The 21767-nt window shown below is 37.0% G+C and overlaps 2 protein-coding genes across 4 annotated transcripts in view; both read left to right on the top strand.

Annotated features, from left to right (window-relative positions):
• Positions 1 to 549: 549 nt before the first annotated feature.
• On the top strand, positions 550 to 2128 carry MS3_00002079 (uncharacterized protein; the record flags this gene model as incomplete). The annotated part of the gene is made up of 1 exon (XM_051209644.1): positions 550 to 2128. A coding segment is annotated over one exon (1113 nt), but the record flags the coding sequence as incomplete, so codon positions are not given.
• An 8779-nt stretch (positions 2129 to 10907) lies between these two features.
• Positions 10908 to 21767, top strand: part of AKAP17A_1 (A-kinase anchor protein 17A) — a 19576-nt gene continuing 8716 nt past the window's right edge. The window contains exons 1-3 of one of the 3 annotated variants that reach the window (XM_035731145.2): positions 10908 to 11429; positions 14027 to 14329; positions 14767 to 15294. In XM_035731145.2, the coding sequence (XP_035588238.2) occupies positions 11106 to 11429; positions 14027 to 14329; positions 14767 to 15294 (1155 nt within the window). In that variant the 5' untranslated portion in view covers positions 10908 to 11105. Of the gene's footprint in view, positions 17456 to 21767 lie in introns of those variants that run through there. The other 2 variants (XM_051209643.1, XM_051209642.1) reach the window with 2 other exon arrangements.

The following is a 21767-nucleotide window of genomic DNA, read 5'->3' as shown; positions in this document are numbered from 1 at the left end:
ACAGTTCATCCGTTTGGAGCCGTGTCCTTACCCTTTTGCGCTAATTTCGCCTTTAAGATGACGGTAGATATATTCGGTAAAGAATTCAATGAAGATATCCAGGATGTCGTAGATAGGAGTTTCTACGTCGACGACTACTTAGCCTCCATTGATAATGTACAGGATGCAATTGAGCTGGCAAAGGCCCTTGGTTCTCTCCTCAGAAAAGGTGGATTTAGACTTACCAAGTGGATAAGTAACTGTTTACAAGTTCTCCAACCAGTACATCCAGAAGAGAGAGAAGAAGCCGTAAGAGAGATTGACTTTGAGAGACTTCCTACGGAACGCACGTTGGGATTATTTTGGAATACTACGATTGATTCGTTTGAATTTAAAGTTCGCATACCGAAACGCCCCCTCACTAGGCGAGGTATATTGTCAAGTGTAGCCTCACTTTACGATCCTCTGGGATTGGTAGCACCGTTTGTACTTCTCATGAAGCAGTTACGTCAACGTTTAGGTAAATCGGGACTAGGATGGGACGAAGAGATTCCAAATGAGAAAAGCCAGTTTAAAACATTCATAGCAAATCGAATTTCGACTGTTCACAGTCTTACTAAGGTGGTCCAATCGAGATTCGTGCCTTCTAAAGAAAACATATCAGACTTTGCATCCAGAGGGGTCAAGTTTGACATTGATGATGTCAAGGTATGGGAGGAGGGTCCACGTTTTCTCAAGAAGCCGAAGGAGTGTTGGCCTGCCGCTGATGTACAAGGTCCTGACCCTCATCTATTGAAAATAAAGAAGGCAATGTCGGCGCATGTAATGGCTGAAAAATCCACTGTTGATCAACTTATTAATTATTATTCGGATTGGACTAGATTACTTAAGGCTGCTGCGTGGTTAACCCGATTTAAGCGATATTTACTGGCAATGCGTTCTGGTAGAACTGATCTGTCTCAACAGGTGGGTATGCTTAGATTTGATGAGTTAAATTTCGCTTGTTTAGATTTAATTCTATATGTCCAACGCATAGTATTTCGGAAAGAGATTGAAATGTTATCGTCTGATACCATTAACAAGGTGAAGATAACGAATTCACCGTTACGAACCTTAAATCCAATGATGATTGGAAGATGGGCTTTATGTTCTGCGGACTCAAATAGTTGTTTGTGTGTGAATATGCAATGGTGCCTGAAGCCATGTGTTATGGTTATTCATTTTCTAAAAGAACTAGAAGGGTCCAACAATGTTACGATTTGGAATCAGAATAAAGAGTTCGCGGTAAATAAAGGAATTAATGCATTGGTCCTCTATATGGGTTTATATATTCATGTTTACGTTAACGTATATGAGCTTTTATGGAGGATGAAGCATTTTGTTAGATGGTTGATATTGCGGTTGTTTATGTTGGTGCAAATATTTTGGAAACGTTTGTCTAAGGAATATGTCTCATTGTTGCAACTTAGACACAAATGGACTCAACCAGAGATGAACATAGGAGAGAGTAACTTGGTGACGACATGTACTGGGTTTTTAGAGAAAGACAAATGGTTATTAGGTCTGGTAAGGAAAGTGATACCTAAAAGTGATAGGTTAAGACCGATGGAGTTGCGGACAAGCATAGGGATCTTGGTAAGAGATATTAGAAAACTGCGTCTAGAAGTTGTAGATATTAGGTAGCTACTCGGATCCCTAGGCGTACTGGTGTAAGTCCTAGGGATCGCGAGATTGTTGGTATAGTGAGTGTTTGTTGTTGATTGTTTGTGATGCATATACTTGGATTCTTGTTGTTTATTTATTTGTCTGTGAAAAGAACCAAGGTTCTTTTGGTCGGGAGTGTTACGGGAGAACTGAAGACTTTTGACGGATTAAAACCTTTTATTGTACATTATTAATTTACTGTGTTTTTTGGATGTAATTGTTTTACTTAACTTTTGAACTTGTTTGTTTATATCATTATTTCGGACATTTTGGTTTGTCTTTGGTTTGGTATTTTGGTGCTCTCTTTGTCTTTGGTTTGATATTTGGGAGTTTTGCTCCGGGAACCTACAAAATTGAATGTTTGTTTTGTAATTGTTATAATTATTGTTGTTAGAACGACATTTGGTCGACTATTTGTAAATTACGAATAAATTTGGTATCTAAATTGGAACTTGGTTTTGTTGTTTATTTGGGTTCGTAATTTGCAAGTAGATCGATAGTCCGTACTTCAATAACTGGAACGAGCAAAACTTGGACGTAACAACCTACTATAACCATTTTTCCAGCTCCTTCCAAGTATAAAACGCTGGATAAATGCTAGCAGTAAAAGTCTCGCTATTTAAGAATTGCAAAATTCTCTTATTGTAACCCTGTGTAGTCATTCCCATAAAATGCTTTTGTTAGAAACTAAGTCAAAGGGTAGAGATAAAAACTATGTAAGTTAGGAATAAACCTGGAGTAAAATTAAAATACATCCACCCACGACCTGGGTGCTGAGATATTCATAAGCAACTGTACTTGAGTCGGCTGAGTTACCCGATTCATATCAGGTTTAAAACCCAAAGCGATACAGTAAAGCATAGGCAGTTGATAGGATTAAATTAAAGCTGACAATCTAATGGGTTTACGGCCTCGTTTGTTCCGTGAATGCGTTCGAATAACCTTAAACGATGTTTTCATGCACCTTAATATTTTCATCATGAACCACGATATCATCCTGATACGATTCGACACCACCACGTCCGATGATAATTTGGTCTATGATTTCTGCAATATGGCCGATGAAAGGTTTACTCCAAACGGAAGCAGTTCGCTTTTGAACAGTTCGAATGGTGTATTATTAGTAGTTGGTTCACTAGAGATATCATCCAATGGAATTTGCAATAATGCATCTTCATTTTGAAAAACACCTCGACCGACGTTATTTATGTAGAATATCTTCATTTTCGACAGTGGTAAAAGTCTGTTGCAACAGCCGAGTATTTAGTGTCATGCGGTAACCACAGCTAATTCTTGGTGTTTTTCATAAACCTTTATTGCAGTCACAATAGGAGTAGTCCAAATGAACAACTCAACAAGTTCACACAGCTTATTCCTTACAGCCTTCCTTAAACCGTGTGTAACGACCGAACAGCCAATATTCGGTTGGAACTACGGACTGACGGACCCAAAATTTATTCGATTAGACCAGACCAAGTTCCTCTGTATAGCCCACAACGCGTCCTTGAGATACTCGTATTATATTATATCAAAACACAAACTCTGTGCTCAATATAAACGGTTCTAATTAAGAAAACAGAACGAATTACATCAAAAATACAAAACACCTCAAACAGTACAGCCTGTGCTATACAGTCAGAAGTTTCTCTAACGCAAAGTAGCGCGCTAAACAATGAAAGAGACAGTTAATACTAAAGGGTTTGATACCTGAGAATCAATACAAATATTCCCAATCAGATGGGATCAAATATCTATCTGCAGGGATTGCAGCAATTCTCCCAAGCAGACAGTCAGAAGGTTAACAGTCACAAACTAAACCACGCCGTGACCTTGAGCTTAGTCAAACACAACCTTACTATCAATGGTCCGGCAACATGCAATAGAAAATTAGGTAACAAAAATAAGTCTTTAATCAAAATCACGTAATAAAGGCTCAAACGGGGAAGACTGAAGAACAAAAGACATGGTTAAACGAGATCGAAACAAAGGTTGGAATACACAAAAGGGAGAAGGAACAAATAAATGAAAATACTGTTCAACAAAGAAGCTGCAGAGGGATTTTCACCGTTCTCTTTCCGTTACACCGGCCCCCAAAATCCCTCCAGCTTCGCAAAGACACCTTAGAATACATTTCAGTCATGGCTCTCCTTACTAACTGCTCTATATCAATGGGAGGCACAGGACTTACAACAGTACGCCTGTACATCCATAAATCTAAGCGACAATCTACAATTACTCGGCTCCCTCTAGAAGGCAGAGCTTTCGCACATCTCTTCTTACCACACCTTCTCTCATTCGCACCATCACTGTTCTTACCAGCCCATCTCTGTCTGTCTCGCACTTATCAACCCGTCCCATTGGCCATGAGCCCCGAGTAGTTGCATCGTTAGCCACTAGAACTACATCACCTTCTTTCAAGTTTCTGTGTTTGCAAAACCATTTCTGCCTCACTTGCAGTAAAGGAATGTACTCTTTTATCCATCGACGCCAGAAGGTATTGGCTAAACAATTAACCTGTCTCCATCGCTTTGAATACCTATCCGCAACACTACACTCCATTCCTAAACCATCACAGTCTCTAAGTAATAACAAAGTGTTTGGCGTGAGCGCCAAATCATCCTTTTCATCTGACGTCACAGGAACGATTGGGCGGTTGTTTAAAATTCGTTCTACCTCCACAAAATAAGTTGCCAAACTATCATCGTGTAATATTTGCCCGTTGGAAATAGATAGTAAGATTCTCCGAACAGACCGTATTAATCTCTCCCAAACTCCGCCTCGATGGCTAGCTAGTGGGGGGTTGAAATGCCAGCGTATACCCTTTGATACTGTTAAGTCGTTTATTCTATGCTTGTCCCACACACTCATATTAGCCCGTAATTCGGAAGTAGCCCCGACAAAGTTAGTTCCATTGTCGCTATAGATTTCCTTAGGAGTTCCTCTCCTTCCTATGAAACGTATTAAAGCCATTATAAAAGCATCGGTACTCAAATTGAAAGCTACTTCCAAATGTACGGCACGTGTTTGGAGACACGTAAACAGGCATCCATATCTTTTTTCCTCACTTCTTCCCCGACGAACTATCAACGGCCCAAAATAGTCTATTCCGACGGAGGAGAAGCAAAACCAGCCTTGCTGCACTCGACACTTGGGGAGAGGTGCCATCATCTGTTGGCCTAATGTGGCTTTCGCGCGTATACACCTCACACATCTACCTATCACTCGTTTAACTGCACTGGTTCCTTTAACAATCCAATACTTTCGTCGTATGGTGGCTAACACTTGTGATGTCCCGGTGTGACCTTCTAGGTGGTGATGATGTCTAATAATAAGTTCTGTTACGAAGTGATGACTGGGTAAAATTACCGGATGTCTGATTGCGAGTGGATAATCCGAGTAATTTAATCGTCCGCCGACACAAAGCAATCCATCGATTAGCGTAGGTGAAAGATTTTTTAGCTCTTTTATATCAGTTGCGCTTACGCCATTGCATCGAGACACTTTTACTGCTTCCCCATACACTTCCTTTTGCACTAAGGCTAATACCTTGTGTTTAGCTGCATCCAATTCATCAACTGACAGATAGCCCACACTTAGGGATCTGTCATTGTGATGGGAGTACATGATACTTATATAGGTCACGTATCTTCTGAGCCATGCTACCGCTTTAATCAGCTTTATCCAATTTGAGTGATATAGCAGAATTGGACTTAAGTTATGTTTTTTCGCAACTGCGTTGGTCGTGTGACATCTTTTAAATTCAACATTTTCTGGGGGTTTTTCGCACATAAGCGTTAGTGTTCCTACAGACTCCCTCTTCCTCAAGAAGGAAGGACCCTCAATCCAGTTCTTTAAATCTAGCTCCTTCCGTATACCTCGTGATGTCCAGTCAGCAGGATTTTCATTGGATTCTACGTGCCCCCACTGGTCCACAGATGTTAAATGATGAATAGCGGCCAGACGATTAGCCACGAAGGTGGAATACCTACTATCTGTATTTTTTATATAGTACAGTACTATCATAGAATCCGTCCAGTAGTGACTCTTGTCAAACACCTGAGGAAGGTTCCTATTTAAAACTTCCCCCATTCTAGCACTCAATACTGCCGCTGCTAGTTCCAGTCTAGGCACAGTCACCTGTTTTATAGGTGCCACTCTAGACTTACTATAGAGTAGAACGCTGTATGGTGCTTGGTGCTTAGGGATGTTCCACGAGTAAGCTACCGCACCGTAACCAGATTCGGAGGCGTCACAAAATAAATGCAGCCCAATCGCCTTAAAGTTCTTTCTGTTTTCATTTATAATGCTTCGAGGAACACTGATCGTTCCGAGCCTCCGCACAAACGTGACCCATTCGTTCCACGAGGACACAACACTATCACTCGGAGGCTGGTCCCAACCGATACGCGTTTTACAAAGATTCTGTAAGAGTTGTTTAACAGGAAGGTATATTGGAGCTATCAGGCCCAGTGGATCGAAAAGAGATGAAATGGTGGATAGTATCCCTCTCCTAGTCGGAGTTTTTTCCCCTGGATCAAAACGAAAATTAAAAACATCGTGTGTGGTGTCCCATTCAATCCCGAGGGCTCGATGTGTCGGCCCTTGATTCGGAGACATGTCAACAATCGCTTCCATACTCTCAGATTGCGGAAAGACTTTCCTTACAATTTCCGAGTTAGCCACCCATTTTTTCAACTTGAAACCTCCTCGAGCCATCAATTCATTTAGTTGTACCACAAAACTTTTCGCATCTTCATCATTGGGAAAGGATACTAGGCAATCATCCACATAAAAGTTGTTCAGTACCGATTCCCCTACGCTGTTATCATAGTCACTAGAGAACTTTTGAGCCGTCTTCATCAATGCAAAGTTTGCACAGAAGGGTGAGGATATTGCCCCGAAGGGATGTGATGTCATCTGATACTCCACCGGTTCCTTCTCGATATCACCCTTCGGCCACCAAAGGAAACGTAGCGCTCCACAATCGGGCTTCGAGACCTTTACTTGCATGAACATTTCTTCCACATCCGCGGAAACGGCAACCGGTTCCCTGCGGAAACGTAACAGGATCCCAACTAAACATGCTGTAGTATCTGGACCTTGGTAAAGAAGGTCATTCAAGGATTTACCAGCCACCTTAGCGGCACAATCCAATACCACTCTCACTCTGCTTGGTTTTCTGGGGTTAATCACTGCATGATGGGGCAAGTACCATTTTGGACGATAACTCGGATCGAGTTGCATACGTGGAACCACAACCGCATACCCTTTGTCAATCGTCTGCTGCATGGCACAAGTGTAGCTTTCCCGAAAGTCCTTATTGCATGTGAGTCTACGTCTTAGACTTTCTAATCTTCGTCTAGCTAGATCATAGCTACCAGAGACTACATTTCTCTCCACCCTCCAAGGTAAAGAGACAATCCAATGACCCTCGTCAAAATAAGTGTCGCGCTCCACTATGTCAACTTCTTTCAAGTCATTTAAAGATAATGCTTTATCGGAGGAGTGCACGTCAGCAAATTCGTAGTTATATATTTCCTTTAACTGCTCTACAGGGTTGTCAGATTGAGAAATATAATTTACCATCCTTTTACTGTTTTTGCTAAAGCCTGCCGGTCCAAACAGAACCCATCCTAGGAGTGTCCTAATAGCATATGGGCTTTTTCTTCCACCCAACCTTTGATCTAGGACCCAATGCGCTTCAGGCACGTCACAACCAATAAGCAACATAACTTCACCATCCACTGATTCTGTCCAAGGTAAGTCAATAAGATGAGGCCATTTCTTGGCGCTGTCCTTAACAGGTACTCTTGGTCGATGTACCGGCAAATCGTCTACTACAACAGCCTGTTCAATACATATACATTCGTCTCCGTTCAATGAGTAAGCTTTAAAGGCTTTAGTGGTCGATCTGCTTAACTTATTTCCGTTGACCGTTTTGATGGTAATCGACGCCCCATCTGACGATAATCCTAAACGTCGTACGGTACTTAACTTGATTAGGGTCGTATCTGAGCCATTGTCTAGAAACGCATATCCAGAAACTTCCTTGTCCCCAGCTCTAAGGCGTACAGGGATCAGACCCAGAAACACATCCTCTTTTAATGACTCTGTGTACCCACAATGGCTTTCTTTTAAGCACTCACTCGAACCACTCTGAACTCGGATGGTTTTATGCAACGATGGATGATGCCGATCCCGACAACCTTCGACAGTACACACAACACGATCTTTACAATCCATAGATCTGTGGTCCCTTCGAAGACAACAATAACACAAGCCCTTTTCTTTTGCTTTCGCCCACTTATCGTTGACTGCTAAGGTTGAAAACTGGAAACATTTATCCACACTATGAGTTTCTCCGCATATAACACAAGGTGACTTGCTAACGATTTTACCGAACGACAGACCTTGTGTGGAACAGGCCACTTTGCTTGCCACTCGTTTACTAGCCGTTGCAATCTGTCCGAATCTGCTAAGCAATATTTCCGCTCTAGATGACACAAATTCTGTTAACTCAGAAAAAGTAGGCTCTCTTCCATTTGCTGTTACCTTTCCTACTGTCTCAGCCCATCTCATCTGTAAAACCGTGGGTAACTTCTTTACTATACTTTCTATTGTCACTACGGAGTTGAGATCCGCTGAATAATCCATTTGTTCTAAGGTTATAGAACAGTTTTCCATCTTTATCGCTAGTCTAGATAGACTTTCTGAGTCATTATGCGCAATATCAGGACCTTCAGTTAAATCTTTCATCAAAGCCCGACATATTTCGCGTGTTCTACCGAACAACCGTTTCAATATATCGCACGCTCTACGATAACCAGACGTTGGTTGAAGCATTATGCATTCCTCTATGGCCTCTCGAGCCTTGCCTTTACAATAATGTAACAAGTACAAGAGCCGTTGACCATCGTCTTCAACCTTGGAAACCACATATAAATCAAATTGTCTAATGAATTTCCAGTATTTAGCTGGTTGTCCATCAAAGGTACTTAGCTCTACCTTTGGAAGTTCAAGACCTACACTAAGAGATTCCAGGGTCACTTCCTTCCTCTTCGTTCCCGGATAATCTAGCAGGTCTGACTTTTATAGAGACTTTGTCCTAAGGTCATGAGAAGGACTTACAAACCTGTGAACGTGCTCCTTTTCTCTGTCATCACAGTTAGAAACAGAAGATAACTTACTACACGTGCTTTCGTTCAGCCTTAACGACCCAAACTCTTTCTGAAAGCACAGTAGTTGTTTCCTTTGTCTATCTTTCAAGTCTCTCATTTCTAATAACTGTCTTTCTTTCAACTCTGCTAAGGTAACCCTAGAACTAACTTTACTACGTCTACTTACTAAACTAACATTAGAGCCATGACATGAAAATGCATCTAATTTGACTTGCCGTACATCTGGAGGTGTATCCGATTGCATTTCTCCGTGGCCCAATGCCAAGTTTTCGTTGATCTTATTGCGCTTTCCAGGCATTCTAGAATTTGTCACTTGAGATTACTGTTCGTTTGAGAACTGTAACGACCGAACAGCCAATATTCGGTTGGAACTACGGACTGACGGACCCAAAATTTATTCGATTAGACCAGACCAAGTTCCTCTGTATAGCCCACAACGCGTCTTTGAGATACTCGTATTATATTATATCAAAACACAAACTCTGTGCTCAATATAAACGGTTCTAATTAAGAAAACAGAACGAATTACATCAAAAATACAAAACACCTCAAACAGTACAGCCTGTGCTATACAGTCAGAAGTTTCTCTAACGCAAAGTAGCGCGCTAAACAATGAAAGAGACAGTTAATACTAAAGGGTTTGATACCTGAGAATCAATACAAATATTCCCAATCAGATGGGATCAAATATCTATCTGCAGGGATTGCAGCAATTCTCCCAAGCAGACAGTCAGAAGGTTAACAGTCACAAACTAAACCACGCCGTGACCTTGAGCTTAGTCAAACACAACCTTACTATCAATGGTCCGGCAACATGCAATAGAAAATTAGGTAACAAAAATAAGTCTTTAATCAAAATCACGTAATAAAGGCTCAAACGGGGAAGACTGAAGAACAAAAGACATGGTTAAACGAGATCGAAACAAAGGTTGGAATACACAAAAGGGAGAAGGAACAAATAAATGAAAATACTGTTCAACAAAGAAGCTGCAGAGGGATTTTCACTGTTCTCTTCCCGTTACACCGTGTGAAATTAATGTAGGTTTCGTGAGGATGGGCTCCCCCATTTTAGTTTTAGTGTACTGGGTTAATTTTCATATCTCTCACGGCTTTCGAGTCTTGTGAGATCAGACATTTGATCGGAGTGCTTTCAGAAGAATGGGTGCTTAAAAAACTGCTGGCACCCAAATTTGTCTAGCCCTTTAACCCAAGCACGGCTGGATAGTACTCATTATGCTGTTTGGTAACAGCGTCACGAAGATCATTATTAAATAATTTATAAGTAAAGCAAAAGTCTTGAGTCATTTGAAAGTCGAACAAAAATATTCTCGCCAGATGCTCTCCTAGTTTAAGGTCATTTATACCAACGATCAAATGATCAAGGAGTTGGATGTGATACTGATTATTGGAGGTGCACTTGGAAGATTGTGTCTGAAGCTGTGCCATGTAATCTTTGTTAGCTATTTTGTTGACCTATGATCTTACACTTGTTTACGATGATGTCACTTGAAAATGATCGTTCAGAAATCTATTTAGTTTGATGAACAGAATTAGAATAGGTTTTTCAGAATATACAGGGTTCTAAAACAAACTATAGGCATTCCTACCAAAAATTGTGCTAAAATGAGCTGAAATCTTATCTTCCTCAAGGTTATGTGACATAAATTAGGCATCAAAACACTCTAAATGATCCTCCACCTCCCTCAGTGATGCGTTGATGGTTAATTTCCCCAAGCTTTTGGGATTCGTGTGTATGAGTGGAACCCTGATAAAACAAAAACAAGAATTCGAATTTTTAGTACCCTAAACCAATATCTGTTGTTGTATTTGTGATAGATTTAACACTATATATAATATATTTAAGTGGACGGTAAACGTATTGGTCATTCACTATAGAAACGTAACAAGAATCATGTCTCTCCGTAATCAAGAAGTTGATCCTAAAAATCAGAGACATCATATAGGACGCCTAGCTACTTCTGTATAAAACGACCAGTAAAAGACTGCTGATACTACCGCAGTAATATTTTGGCACCATTATGTTCCATCCGTTTCTTACATTTAGGAATGATATTCTGAGACGAAACTCTAAGACATCGTTCAAGAAAATAAATGTTGTTAATTTATTCTGTCTATACCTTCAAAGCATGTTAGGATCTTTACAGGGCAACACGGGTAGCTGGAACTTCCATCCTTAATAGTGGACTGATAACGCGCTACTTTCATTTTCTAGGTCACTTAGGTATGAGTGTTTCCGTACCAAAGAAGTCTGAACCCTCAAAGATATCTGATTTAATTGATTTTTGCCCGACTCTTAATTTGTATTTAAAGCCCATAGCTCGAGTGTGTATTACAGTTCAGATCCCTCTTCTTCATGATACATCTGGCCAGTTAAAGTCGTTTACTACATGGGAGATCATTGAAAAAATTCGGCAACTATGTCCTGGAATTCTTGCTCCATCCACTGTTATGAAAGTAGTCCACACTACGTTGGAATTTGTTAGGTTTGCTGTTGACTTGGAAAACAAAACCGACGTCAGGCGCGTGGTTACAAGTTTGGAAAGTCAGGTAACCATACTTCATAAGAACGGTTTTGTATACATTAAGGTCAATCAGGGTTTCTTCCTCTATTTTTAAATTTGCCGTCACTATCGACTATTAGATGTGATTACATAAGCCTTATGCATTTGTGCGTAAGTAGAAATAAATTCAATTCTTTAGATAATTTTGTTTTGTGGAAGACTGAAATTGCTCAGCTTATTTAGTAGCAATCCTTATTATACTTATATAAAGCTTTTATCGCAACGAATCGGTCATAGTTTCAGCTACCCTTGGTGCTAATTGTCAGAAGTGTTATTATTATTATTATTATTATTATTATTATTATTATTATTAGCTTTATTCAACATTATATTTTTGGTACAACATAGAATTCTCAGCATAAAGTATTTCAACAAGTTTCCTTTTCTTATATCTTGATCGATTGTGACGATAAATTTTGAATGATGACCAGTTAGATGTTGTATATAAAATATATTTATGTTGTCTGTAGAAGCTAAATTATCATGTAATCCCGCTGCAACTATAATCATTGCGTTTAGAAACCGATGTGAAACTATGATGCTTAATTGCTCAGTTTTGCCTTTTTGTGGATTAAAGGATTTATTAAATTTGGACTCTTTCTCAATTCAGGTTCAATGCAAAAAGTTAAGAACAGTTTGAACCTAGGTTTTTCCTAAACTTTCGAATTCAGCATTTCGAAGATGGTATGTGCTCTCTACCCGAGAAATTTGACACAAGATTGCTTAACACTGCACTTAAATGCATGTACTGATGTGAAAATTTGTTGAAACTTATGAGGTTGATAAATAAAATCTATGTAATAATATTGAAACCAGTGACTCAAATAAGTATGAAATAATTACATCCACGCTGCGGCAATCAATTCTAAATACTACCCGTGATTCATAACCACAAATTACGTTTGCCATATGCATCTCAGGTGTATTTGTGTATATATTTGTTTCCTGAACTTGTACATCGATGTGTAACATTAAATAAACCTATTCTTCTATGTATTAAGTTCTGTTGAATGTCAGGTGTTAGATGTTAATACGATCAGTGAATGTAGCTACAGTAGTTTGTATAAAAGAAATTAAAATACTCGTTCCAGGAGTTGATTAATCTTACTTGCTTTTTGGGTCGATAGTGGTTATTAGTACTCAGAAAGTTTATGCAAGTACTTTCCTTAACGGCAAATGACGTTCATGATAACGAGTGACAGTGAGGTTATCCAAAATTAGTTCAAATTCAATTTTTTCTTAAATCAAGATACTTCTATATGACTATGAGTACTTTGTCTGTAGTTGCAGTGTAAACATTTTTCATACTGCTATCTTTTCCCACATGACCTCCGATCCTAAAACAATTAGAAAAATAGTCCTTAATACATTTGGTCGCTTAATCTCTACCCAAAAACAACATTTTACTGAACGATATTTGGATATATGTACTTAGAGAATCATTTTAGTGACCACCTCGGATCTGATAAATTAATTACTGGTCTTCAGTTTCAGTTTAGAAAGGATAAAAGGGTGGAAGGGTTGTGTTAGTCCTAGTTGTGAAGTCCACTCAGTTTACCCAACCTACTTTTTAATAACTAAAAAAGTTGTAACTGTCCATCGAGACAAAGATTTCCACTTGCTGATAATTCAGTAGGAAAGTTGGTAGTCAGGTTATTTGTTCAGAATTTTATCGCAGTATCCTCATTAATGTCCTGTTCTGGGAGCCGAATAAAATAAAGGGATTATGGAGGAGTTTGCCGGATGGACGAGTTTTAGATTGTTAAAGTGGATGACCATAGATGATATGCGATTGTACCGTTGACGCTGTGATGGCTGTTTACAAGATCGGATCACTGACTCCAACCCTCTAATAAGCGGAGACCAAAGACAAAACCACTAATCGGAAGAATAGGTTTTTATCTAATGAAATATCATCCTTATGTATTGGTTCTGAACAAAAAAATAAATACGATTAAATATCAGAGGTTATTGGAGGGAATCAGTTTCGTGGGTCACTCACTAATAAGTTTAAACCTGCCTATTAGAATTAATTATTACCAGTCACGTGACAGGGTATGTCATATCAAAAGTTACCACTACGTAGTTTAGAGACTGTAATCAGTTGACCTCTAGTACTTTTATGTGATAATGGGAACATAACATAGTTTCTTCATATCATCGGTTTACAATTTCCAGAACCAACTTAGCTGCAGTTTTTTAAACTGGTTCCGACAGCTTACTTTTTTAGACAGAAACTGGCTGTTTATATCCAATTCTCACATTTTTCGGACAAATACTACATACAATTTGCGAATATCTTGGCATTCAGGTAACCGAAAGACCTGGGTATTCCATAAAGAATTCTAAAACTTCTGGTAAATACTGCATGGGAGTGTACATTGGTTTTTAAATCTTGACTAATAACTATTTTGATTACTATTCGTTTAGACAAAGGGTAACTCAATACCACTTATCTTTTATTTTGTTGGGAAATAACTGCTTAAGTTCTACCGCTTCCATTTTAACATGGATAAGTTGTTGACACTTTCTAGGATTTTCCATGAGCATATTTATTTAAAATTTATCATCAATCCGTTATAGTTTATCAAGCTAAGTGGATTTCCACAAAACCTTCGTGTTCGCGCAAGTGAAGCTCCATATGACTGTCCAAGACGTCATGATTGGGAAGCGTTTTTTCGTGATGCTCAAAATATGGATGAGACTAAATCTGGTGAGAGGCCTGACACTCTTGTACTCACTGGTCTTCCTATCAGATGGTTTGCGAGTGGATCACACAACAGACCACGATTTCGCGTTAATAGTGATGACACTAACAGCAGCTATTTATCCCTTTTGGTTGACGAAGAAAAACCTGATCCTTCGATTGTAAAAGAAGCATTTGAAGTAAGTATAAGTTTTTTATGGTAATTTTTGTTCCTTTTTTATAATATTTACATTCTTTCTCATTAAAATGTCACTGACTATAAAACTCAAGTCAAATTTCGCTTAAATATAATGTGATAGTACAATCTCAGTCAATACTTCAATTTCGTAGTTTCTTACTTTAGCATTTGACCTTCAACCATTAAGTCACATGTTCGAACCTCGCCTTTGTATCAGATTTCAGACATATATACATATAGCTCATAATTTACTGCATAAATCTCCACATTGTTGCGAAGTTTTATTGAGTGTTATCGCCTTAATTTTCGCAAGTGGTACATATTTGTCATACATGGTAGTGTAATTAGCATATGATTCCAATCTTATTGTTTTTAGGTTGTTTATTAATATTCCATTAAACAAGTATTATCTTTATTGTTATTTCTTTTACTTTTAAGGTATTTGGAAAAATTCGGGAGATTGATATTCCAATGTTAGATCCTTCACAAAATCCTGATTGCTTGGAAGATTATATAAATAGCAACGAGACTTTAAATAGTTCATGTGATACATTAAAAACGGACACTTCAGTTAACAAACCCATTGAATATTCTTTCCGTAACGGTTCTGGCTGTACAGAGGAATATATCGGTGGGTTCGGAAAAATTGGTCCGGATACAATTGGAATTTTAAATCCAACTATACAACACAGTGTAATTAATTCATCTTCAGCGGACTCTGACAAATCAAAAGTATCTCATTTGATGAAGTCGAGAAACTCCAATATATTGACTAGTCCAACTAATACAAGTGTTGGTAGTCCACTTACATTCATAGCATATGTACAATATATGGATTATACTGGATTTAGCCGTGCTATGGACATGCTGCGTGGTCAGAAACTTGTTTATGCTCCAACTTATCGAAGTCAGTCATCAGCATTGGCGGATCAGAATGAAAAGTTGTATTATGCAGCTGAAATTAAGGTAAATCAATTCATTACCAGTCTTACAATTTCAACCCATCAAAAGTAAGATAAGAATCGATTGAAGTAATTTCTCCTAATCATAATATACACAAAGAAGTTTATATTTCATATTATTAGTTACTCTAAACATTAGATTGCCATCAACAGAGTCAATAATAAGTAAGAACCTGATATAAGGTTTTTCTGTATTTTTGAAGAAAGATTACCGCCCATCAAGTCGGTATTTGATGTAAGATGCTACGTAAATCTTACTGTTAACAAGCAACTTATTGTATAACGAACAAGATTCTGTTCGATGTCCAACGTAAAAGTATATAAACAATATCACAAGTGGATCATTTTCGTAAACAGCACCCCCGCCACGAAAAGGCACTGAGTAGGATTTCCCTGGCAGAGGCTATATACGCGTGGCTATGTGAGAGCATTTCGAGAAGTAGAGCAGACTCTCCCCACTCTCGGCTGTACCAGGGCATTTGGGGGCAGTGAGAATAAATTAACGAGATAAACAACAATGGTGTCGAAATAATCACAAGATAAATGATTGTAGAAAAGTTTGGACATAAGGAATATTGTAGAATGAAGAAGTGAAATGAGAGAAAAAGTGATGATCAGAATTAACCGAAGTAAATCCTGAGAATTCGTTTTCAAATTTTAGTTGATAATTATCAGCAGCTTCGGGAAAATGCTTCTTCCTTCAGAGATAAAAACTTTATCATATAAGACTTCAACTGTTCGCGTTTTGCGAATCACAACTTTCAATAAACGTGAAATTTTAAGTGATAACTTGCCTACTAATTGTTTGACAGTATCAAATACGAAACATAATAAAGTTTATAAAACGTAAAATGTTGTTATATAGAAATAATGAGTAGGAATTTCAGTAGTAAATTGTCACCCTCAAATATGTATGTAAGATTGAAATTTTCGGGAAGATATTATGTATTGTTTATAACTAATACACTCGATTCTACTGTAACTTGGTTAAACATCATAATTGACTCACAATACAGATTTATACTAACTTGGTTTTGTAAGTCAAAATTTTATTGGTTTAATGAACGGATTTTCAACTGTCAAAGTAAGTGAAAAGAACTTTTACTCAGCGATGATCTACGAATGATAGCTGTTCAGAGAAATTATTGACATATGCCTTTGGATAATTTAAAATAAAAAATAAGATTACTAGCCAAACGAATAATTTTTTTATGTTATAAAGTCACATGCTTATATTTAAAATTTTAACATATTGTATTCTATAATGTCACGGATGATTGGAGGATATAAATTTGTAGGTCACTCATTCTTCATTGCATCACTTGAATTATTTGATACTCTATTAACCAATGATACGACTGAACAGACAAAAATGAGTTTATTTGCTGGAAAAAATTTGTGGATTTCTTTGGGGGAATTCAGTGTAGTCTAAAATAAAATCAACTCTTAAAAGGATGACAATTTCAGGCGTTCAGATTTATTCATTTTCGTTCTCAGAGTAACAGTTTCAAAATAATGTAATAATATATTTATAATAACTCAATAAGTAGAAGGTGAATCTGTGACTGACCAAGAAGTTTGACTTTCAGCCACTAAGTCACGAGTTCGAACCCTTCCCTATCCATATCGGTCTACTCAACCGCATAGTATCACTGGTTCTTATGATTGGAGTCTGACTCAAAGCGAAATACATAAACTTGTTTCTGATAAATGGGTTAACAAAAGTGAGTATAAAAGTGAGTTTCTGGTGTTTCACGGCTTAAATTACTAAGTTGCTTCTTCTTCTTCTTCAAAAAAAAAATAAATAAATAAATAAAGTAATCAATTAAAATTAACATAATTCTAAATAACACTCATTGAGATGTTACAAATGTCGTATTTTTTTTAAAATTGTTGTTATAAACAATCCATCGAATGTTCAATTTATTTTAAATTATCAAATCAAACCTTGCCAGTATAATATCTTCAAAAAATAACATTTGAAAAAGTTTATTTTTTCACTGCACTTTATTGTTGTTGAAAATATCAAGGTAGATCAAACAGATTATAACAATTAATAGTCAAATTTGTTAGAAATCCTCAAATAGATAAAAATAATAAGTGTTTGTCTGTTCATTTAAAACAAAACTTAATAGACTCGCTAAGAATTATTATTATTATTATTATTATTATTTGTTCCTTGACCCGATCAATTTTTTAAGTTGAATAAAAATCTATTGTATAACAAAATTGTTCTCTTCGGAATAAAAGGAGACAGATAAAAAGTTACTTTTATACACAATAATAAATGCTCATGTATATATAAACATAAATATAAACCTCGTTTCTATGGTAAACTTTATAATTCTACAAGTCTCGATAATAAGGTTTATTAAATAGTAATAATAATAATAACTATTATTACGGGTATTTTTAGAAGGTATTTTAGTTTATATGGTTGGTTAAAAGTGATATTGATCCAAACAAAAATCAATGAAACTTCTTGGACAGATGAAAACACCCTACTATTTATATTTTTGAAAAAAAATTGTGTATTATTATTATTATTTTCATAAATTCGAAACGTTTTTCTCTTACCTATCGATGTCCTCTTTGCTGTGGTGGTTTATGTTGTGTACTATACTATGTTTTTATGAGTTATCTGTATGTCTGTATATTATTCGTGTATTGGAAGTTGATTTTTACTGTGAACTAATGTCAATTAAAAAATAGGTGATAAAAACATAATGAACATTGGATAAATGATTTATCCTGGGTTTCTGATTGAAAACACTGGTTTATGGAGTTACCTATAGTAAGATGAAACAGTTATCCAGTACTTTCGGGTTTTCGATGGTGGTCTAAATAAGATTAATTCGTCATTTAAAAATATGAAAATTCTGCAATCTCTACAAATCCTGTTATGCAAACATTATTTAACAAAATTCAAAAGGTGTGTATACGTATTAGATAATTTAAAAACAAACAAACAAAATAAACAAGCTATACAACACAGTAGGTTTTTTTATTTAAATAAAATTAATTAACATGTGACAATTAAACATTCATTTTGTATTAAAAAAACAAATTGTTTATCAGAATAATACAACAGAATGTATTATTATTAATACTACTATTATTATTACTATTATTATTATTATTGTTATTATTATTATTTGTTTCTTCTAAATTTCACATTTTAATATTCTGTTGAAAAATGAAATTCCTGTTATTGTTATTTGATTCATATCTTAGTACTTTGTGTTATTTTCAAGATAATCATTTTAGATTTTCAACTATCACATTATTTTCCATCTGTTTTAATTAAATAAGCTTTATTGTTACTATTTGTCCTAAGGATTATTATTATTATTATTATCATTAATTTATAGGCCAAGATAATGGCATCGGTTCGTGAAGTCATTGATTGTTAAAGTCTTCAAAGCTCAGTTAGTCAGTCATCTCAGTCCTATGCAACATAAAACCTAGCATATGTGTTCACTAATACAAGTTTCCACACCATACTATCACAGAAAAATTTATGGAGACAAATCCCACAGTATTAGAATTAGTGACAATATCAGTATTAACATTAAAGATTAAGTAGCAAAAGAAAAAAACAATGTAAGAAAATTTTGAAACTCAAAATCTAACGGAAGACAAAGACTAAATGCATCTGCGTCACTGCGACCGATTCCAAACCACTTCGTCCAACGTACACAACTACTGGTTACTATAATTGTACGGACCTTACCCACGTGGTCTCCATCTACTTACAAAGCTCAGTCCAAGAGCTAGTAAGTTCATAAATTGATATTACACCCTAGTTTAACCTCCAATAGCTGTCTCCCAGTCTACTCCTACGCTAGACAACATCGCCTGTCGAGCTAGGAAGTGGTCGGGCACACGTAACACATGCCCCAACCACCTTAGTCAATGAAGATTCACTACATCATCAATAGATTTCCCATCTTTACCTAGTATCTTGTGTCTAACTTTGGGATTACTCGCTTAGTGGTCCCAACACACACAAGCAATACTTCAGAGTCTCCCATGACCGAATACCAGTAACTGTTATATCTGGCACTATTATATCTGCTGGGTGCTTAGTTTTTGTTGTTTTCGATACTGATACCCCAGATCCGACGACGCGTAGTGAAAACCAAGGGCGTGGTAAGGATTTATTTAACTTTCAAAATGTTATATGTATACGCTACTCTTTCTATGATTTATGTACAGTCAGATTAACAATCAAATTTGTATGATTTAACTGAATGGTATTTAACATCAGTTAATAAATAACCTATTATTTGGGTACGTATTTGCAATATCATACTGATCGGTTTTCACACTAAATTTCGCTCTTTTGATATCTGCCATCACCGGTTAGGACGCACCGTGTCCGAGTCTGATACTGATACATAAGCTTCCTATAACAATGCCTTCAACTAACTATTGAGTGAGAAAACTGATAGTGAAGGACTCATATACTCCTTGAAAAATGAAACCATTTCTTGCATAATAATATGCCCTTGTCATTGGGTGATTTTCGATTGGCACAACATGGCCTTGCCACTCGGTAAATTATGATTGGGTCGTCGTATCACCTTCATATCTTGGAAACAGATTCGACTGAGAACATTAGAATGGATGCATATTAGTAATCTATGAATGTCCTCTGATTTTAAAGACTATGTTCATAACCATAAAATAAGATAGAGCAAACTACTACTTAATAAACTTCTCCTTGAGATAGTAAGTTGTCATATGTGATTGCAGAATATAATTGGTTCCAATTACACAAATTTACTACTCATTTTTTACTTTCATCTGAATGTTGAGTTTCAATACAGTTTCACATTTTTGTCGATATTATTATTGCTAAATTCGCTTCCTTGATTCTTCATTTTGTATTTATTTCTCCTTGTCGGTGTTAATGTGAAGTGTGACGACTTACTGAGCAGTTATACATTTGCACGAAGTAATAAGTTGCGTTTATGACTGATCCACTGAATATATATATATATATATATTACTTACGCCTGTTACTCCTCGTTGAGGAGCATCGGCCACCCGCCAGCACTCGCCATCCAACCCTGTCCTGGGCAATCTCTTCCAGCTCTTTCCAGTTGTTATTCGTCCTTTCCATATCGGCCTCTATTTCCTGATGCAATATGTTCTTTGGCCTTCCTCTTTTCCACTCCCCTTCAGGATTCCAACTTAAGGCTTGCTTCACGATGTAGTTTGGTGATTTCCTTAATGTATTTCCTATCCATTTCCATCATCTATTCCTAATTTCCTCTTCAGTTGGGAGCTGGTTTGTTCTCTCCCAGAGAAGGCTGTTGCTGATGGTATCCGGCCAATGGATGTTGAGTATCTTGAGTAGACAACTATTTATAAATACTTGTACCTTCTCGATGATGGTTGTAGTAGTCCTCCAAGTTTCAGCTCCGTACTGTAGAACTGCCTTGACGTTCGTATTGAAGATTCTCACTTTGATATTGGTTGAAAGTTGTCTTAAGTTCCATATTTTCTTCAACTGTAGGAATATGGCCCTTGCTTTGCCAATCGTCATCTTTACGTCTGCATCTGATCCTCCTTGTTCATCGATGATGCTTCCCAGGTACGTATGTGAAGGATTCTACATCTTCCAGAGTTTCGCCATCAAGAGTGATTGGATTGCTGTTCTCCGTGTTGTATTTGAGGACCTTGGTTTTCCCCTTGTGTATGTTGAGGCCTACTGATACAGAGACTGCTGCTACACTGGCTGTCTCTATCTGCATTTGTTCGTGTGTATTGAATACGAGGGCTAGGTCATCTGCGAAGTCCAAATCGTCTAACTGGTTCTGAGCTGTCCATTATATGCCTTGTTTTCCCTCAGATGTCGAGGTCTTCATAATCCAGTCGACCACCAGAAGAAAGGGGAAGGGTGAGAGTAGACAGCCTTGTCTGACTCCGGTCCCTACTTGGAATGCATCCGACAGCTGTCCTCCACGCACGACTTCTCACTGTAGTCCGTCGTATGAGTTCCGGATAATATTGACAATCTTCTCAGGAACTCCATAGTGTCGAAGAAGTTTCCATAATGTTCTCTTATGTACACTTTCAAACGCCTCCTCATAGTTAATGAAGTTGATGTATAGTGACGAGTTCCACTCGACGGATTGTTCGACGATGATCCGTGGTGTCGCGATTTGGTCTGTGCACGACCAATCCTTACTGAATCCAGCCTGTTGATATATATATATATATATATATATATATATATATATATACTTTTTATAAAGAAATTAAGTATTTTATCATGTCATAGTTTCTGTTTTATTTACTATAAATTCACTTATTATCCATTTATTGAAAAGTATATTATAAACAATTATGGTCACTTTAAAACAAATATAACAATTAAATATAAAAATCTTACTGTTTTTTACAAATTTATTCATTCTTAAGTTCGATTATTTATTTCAATGATTTTGGACTCAAGAAGAAATGAAT

This window comes from Schistosoma haematobium, chromosome 1 (genome assembly GCF_000699445.3).
Source record: "Schistosoma haematobium chromosome 1, whole genome shotgun sequence".
Classification (NCBI taxonomy): Eukaryota; Metazoa; Platyhelminthes; class Trematoda; order Strigeidida; family Schistosomatidae; genus Schistosoma; species Schistosoma haematobium.
Note: the sequence above shows the minus strand (reverse complement) of the source record. Positions and strands in the feature narration are given on the sequence as shown.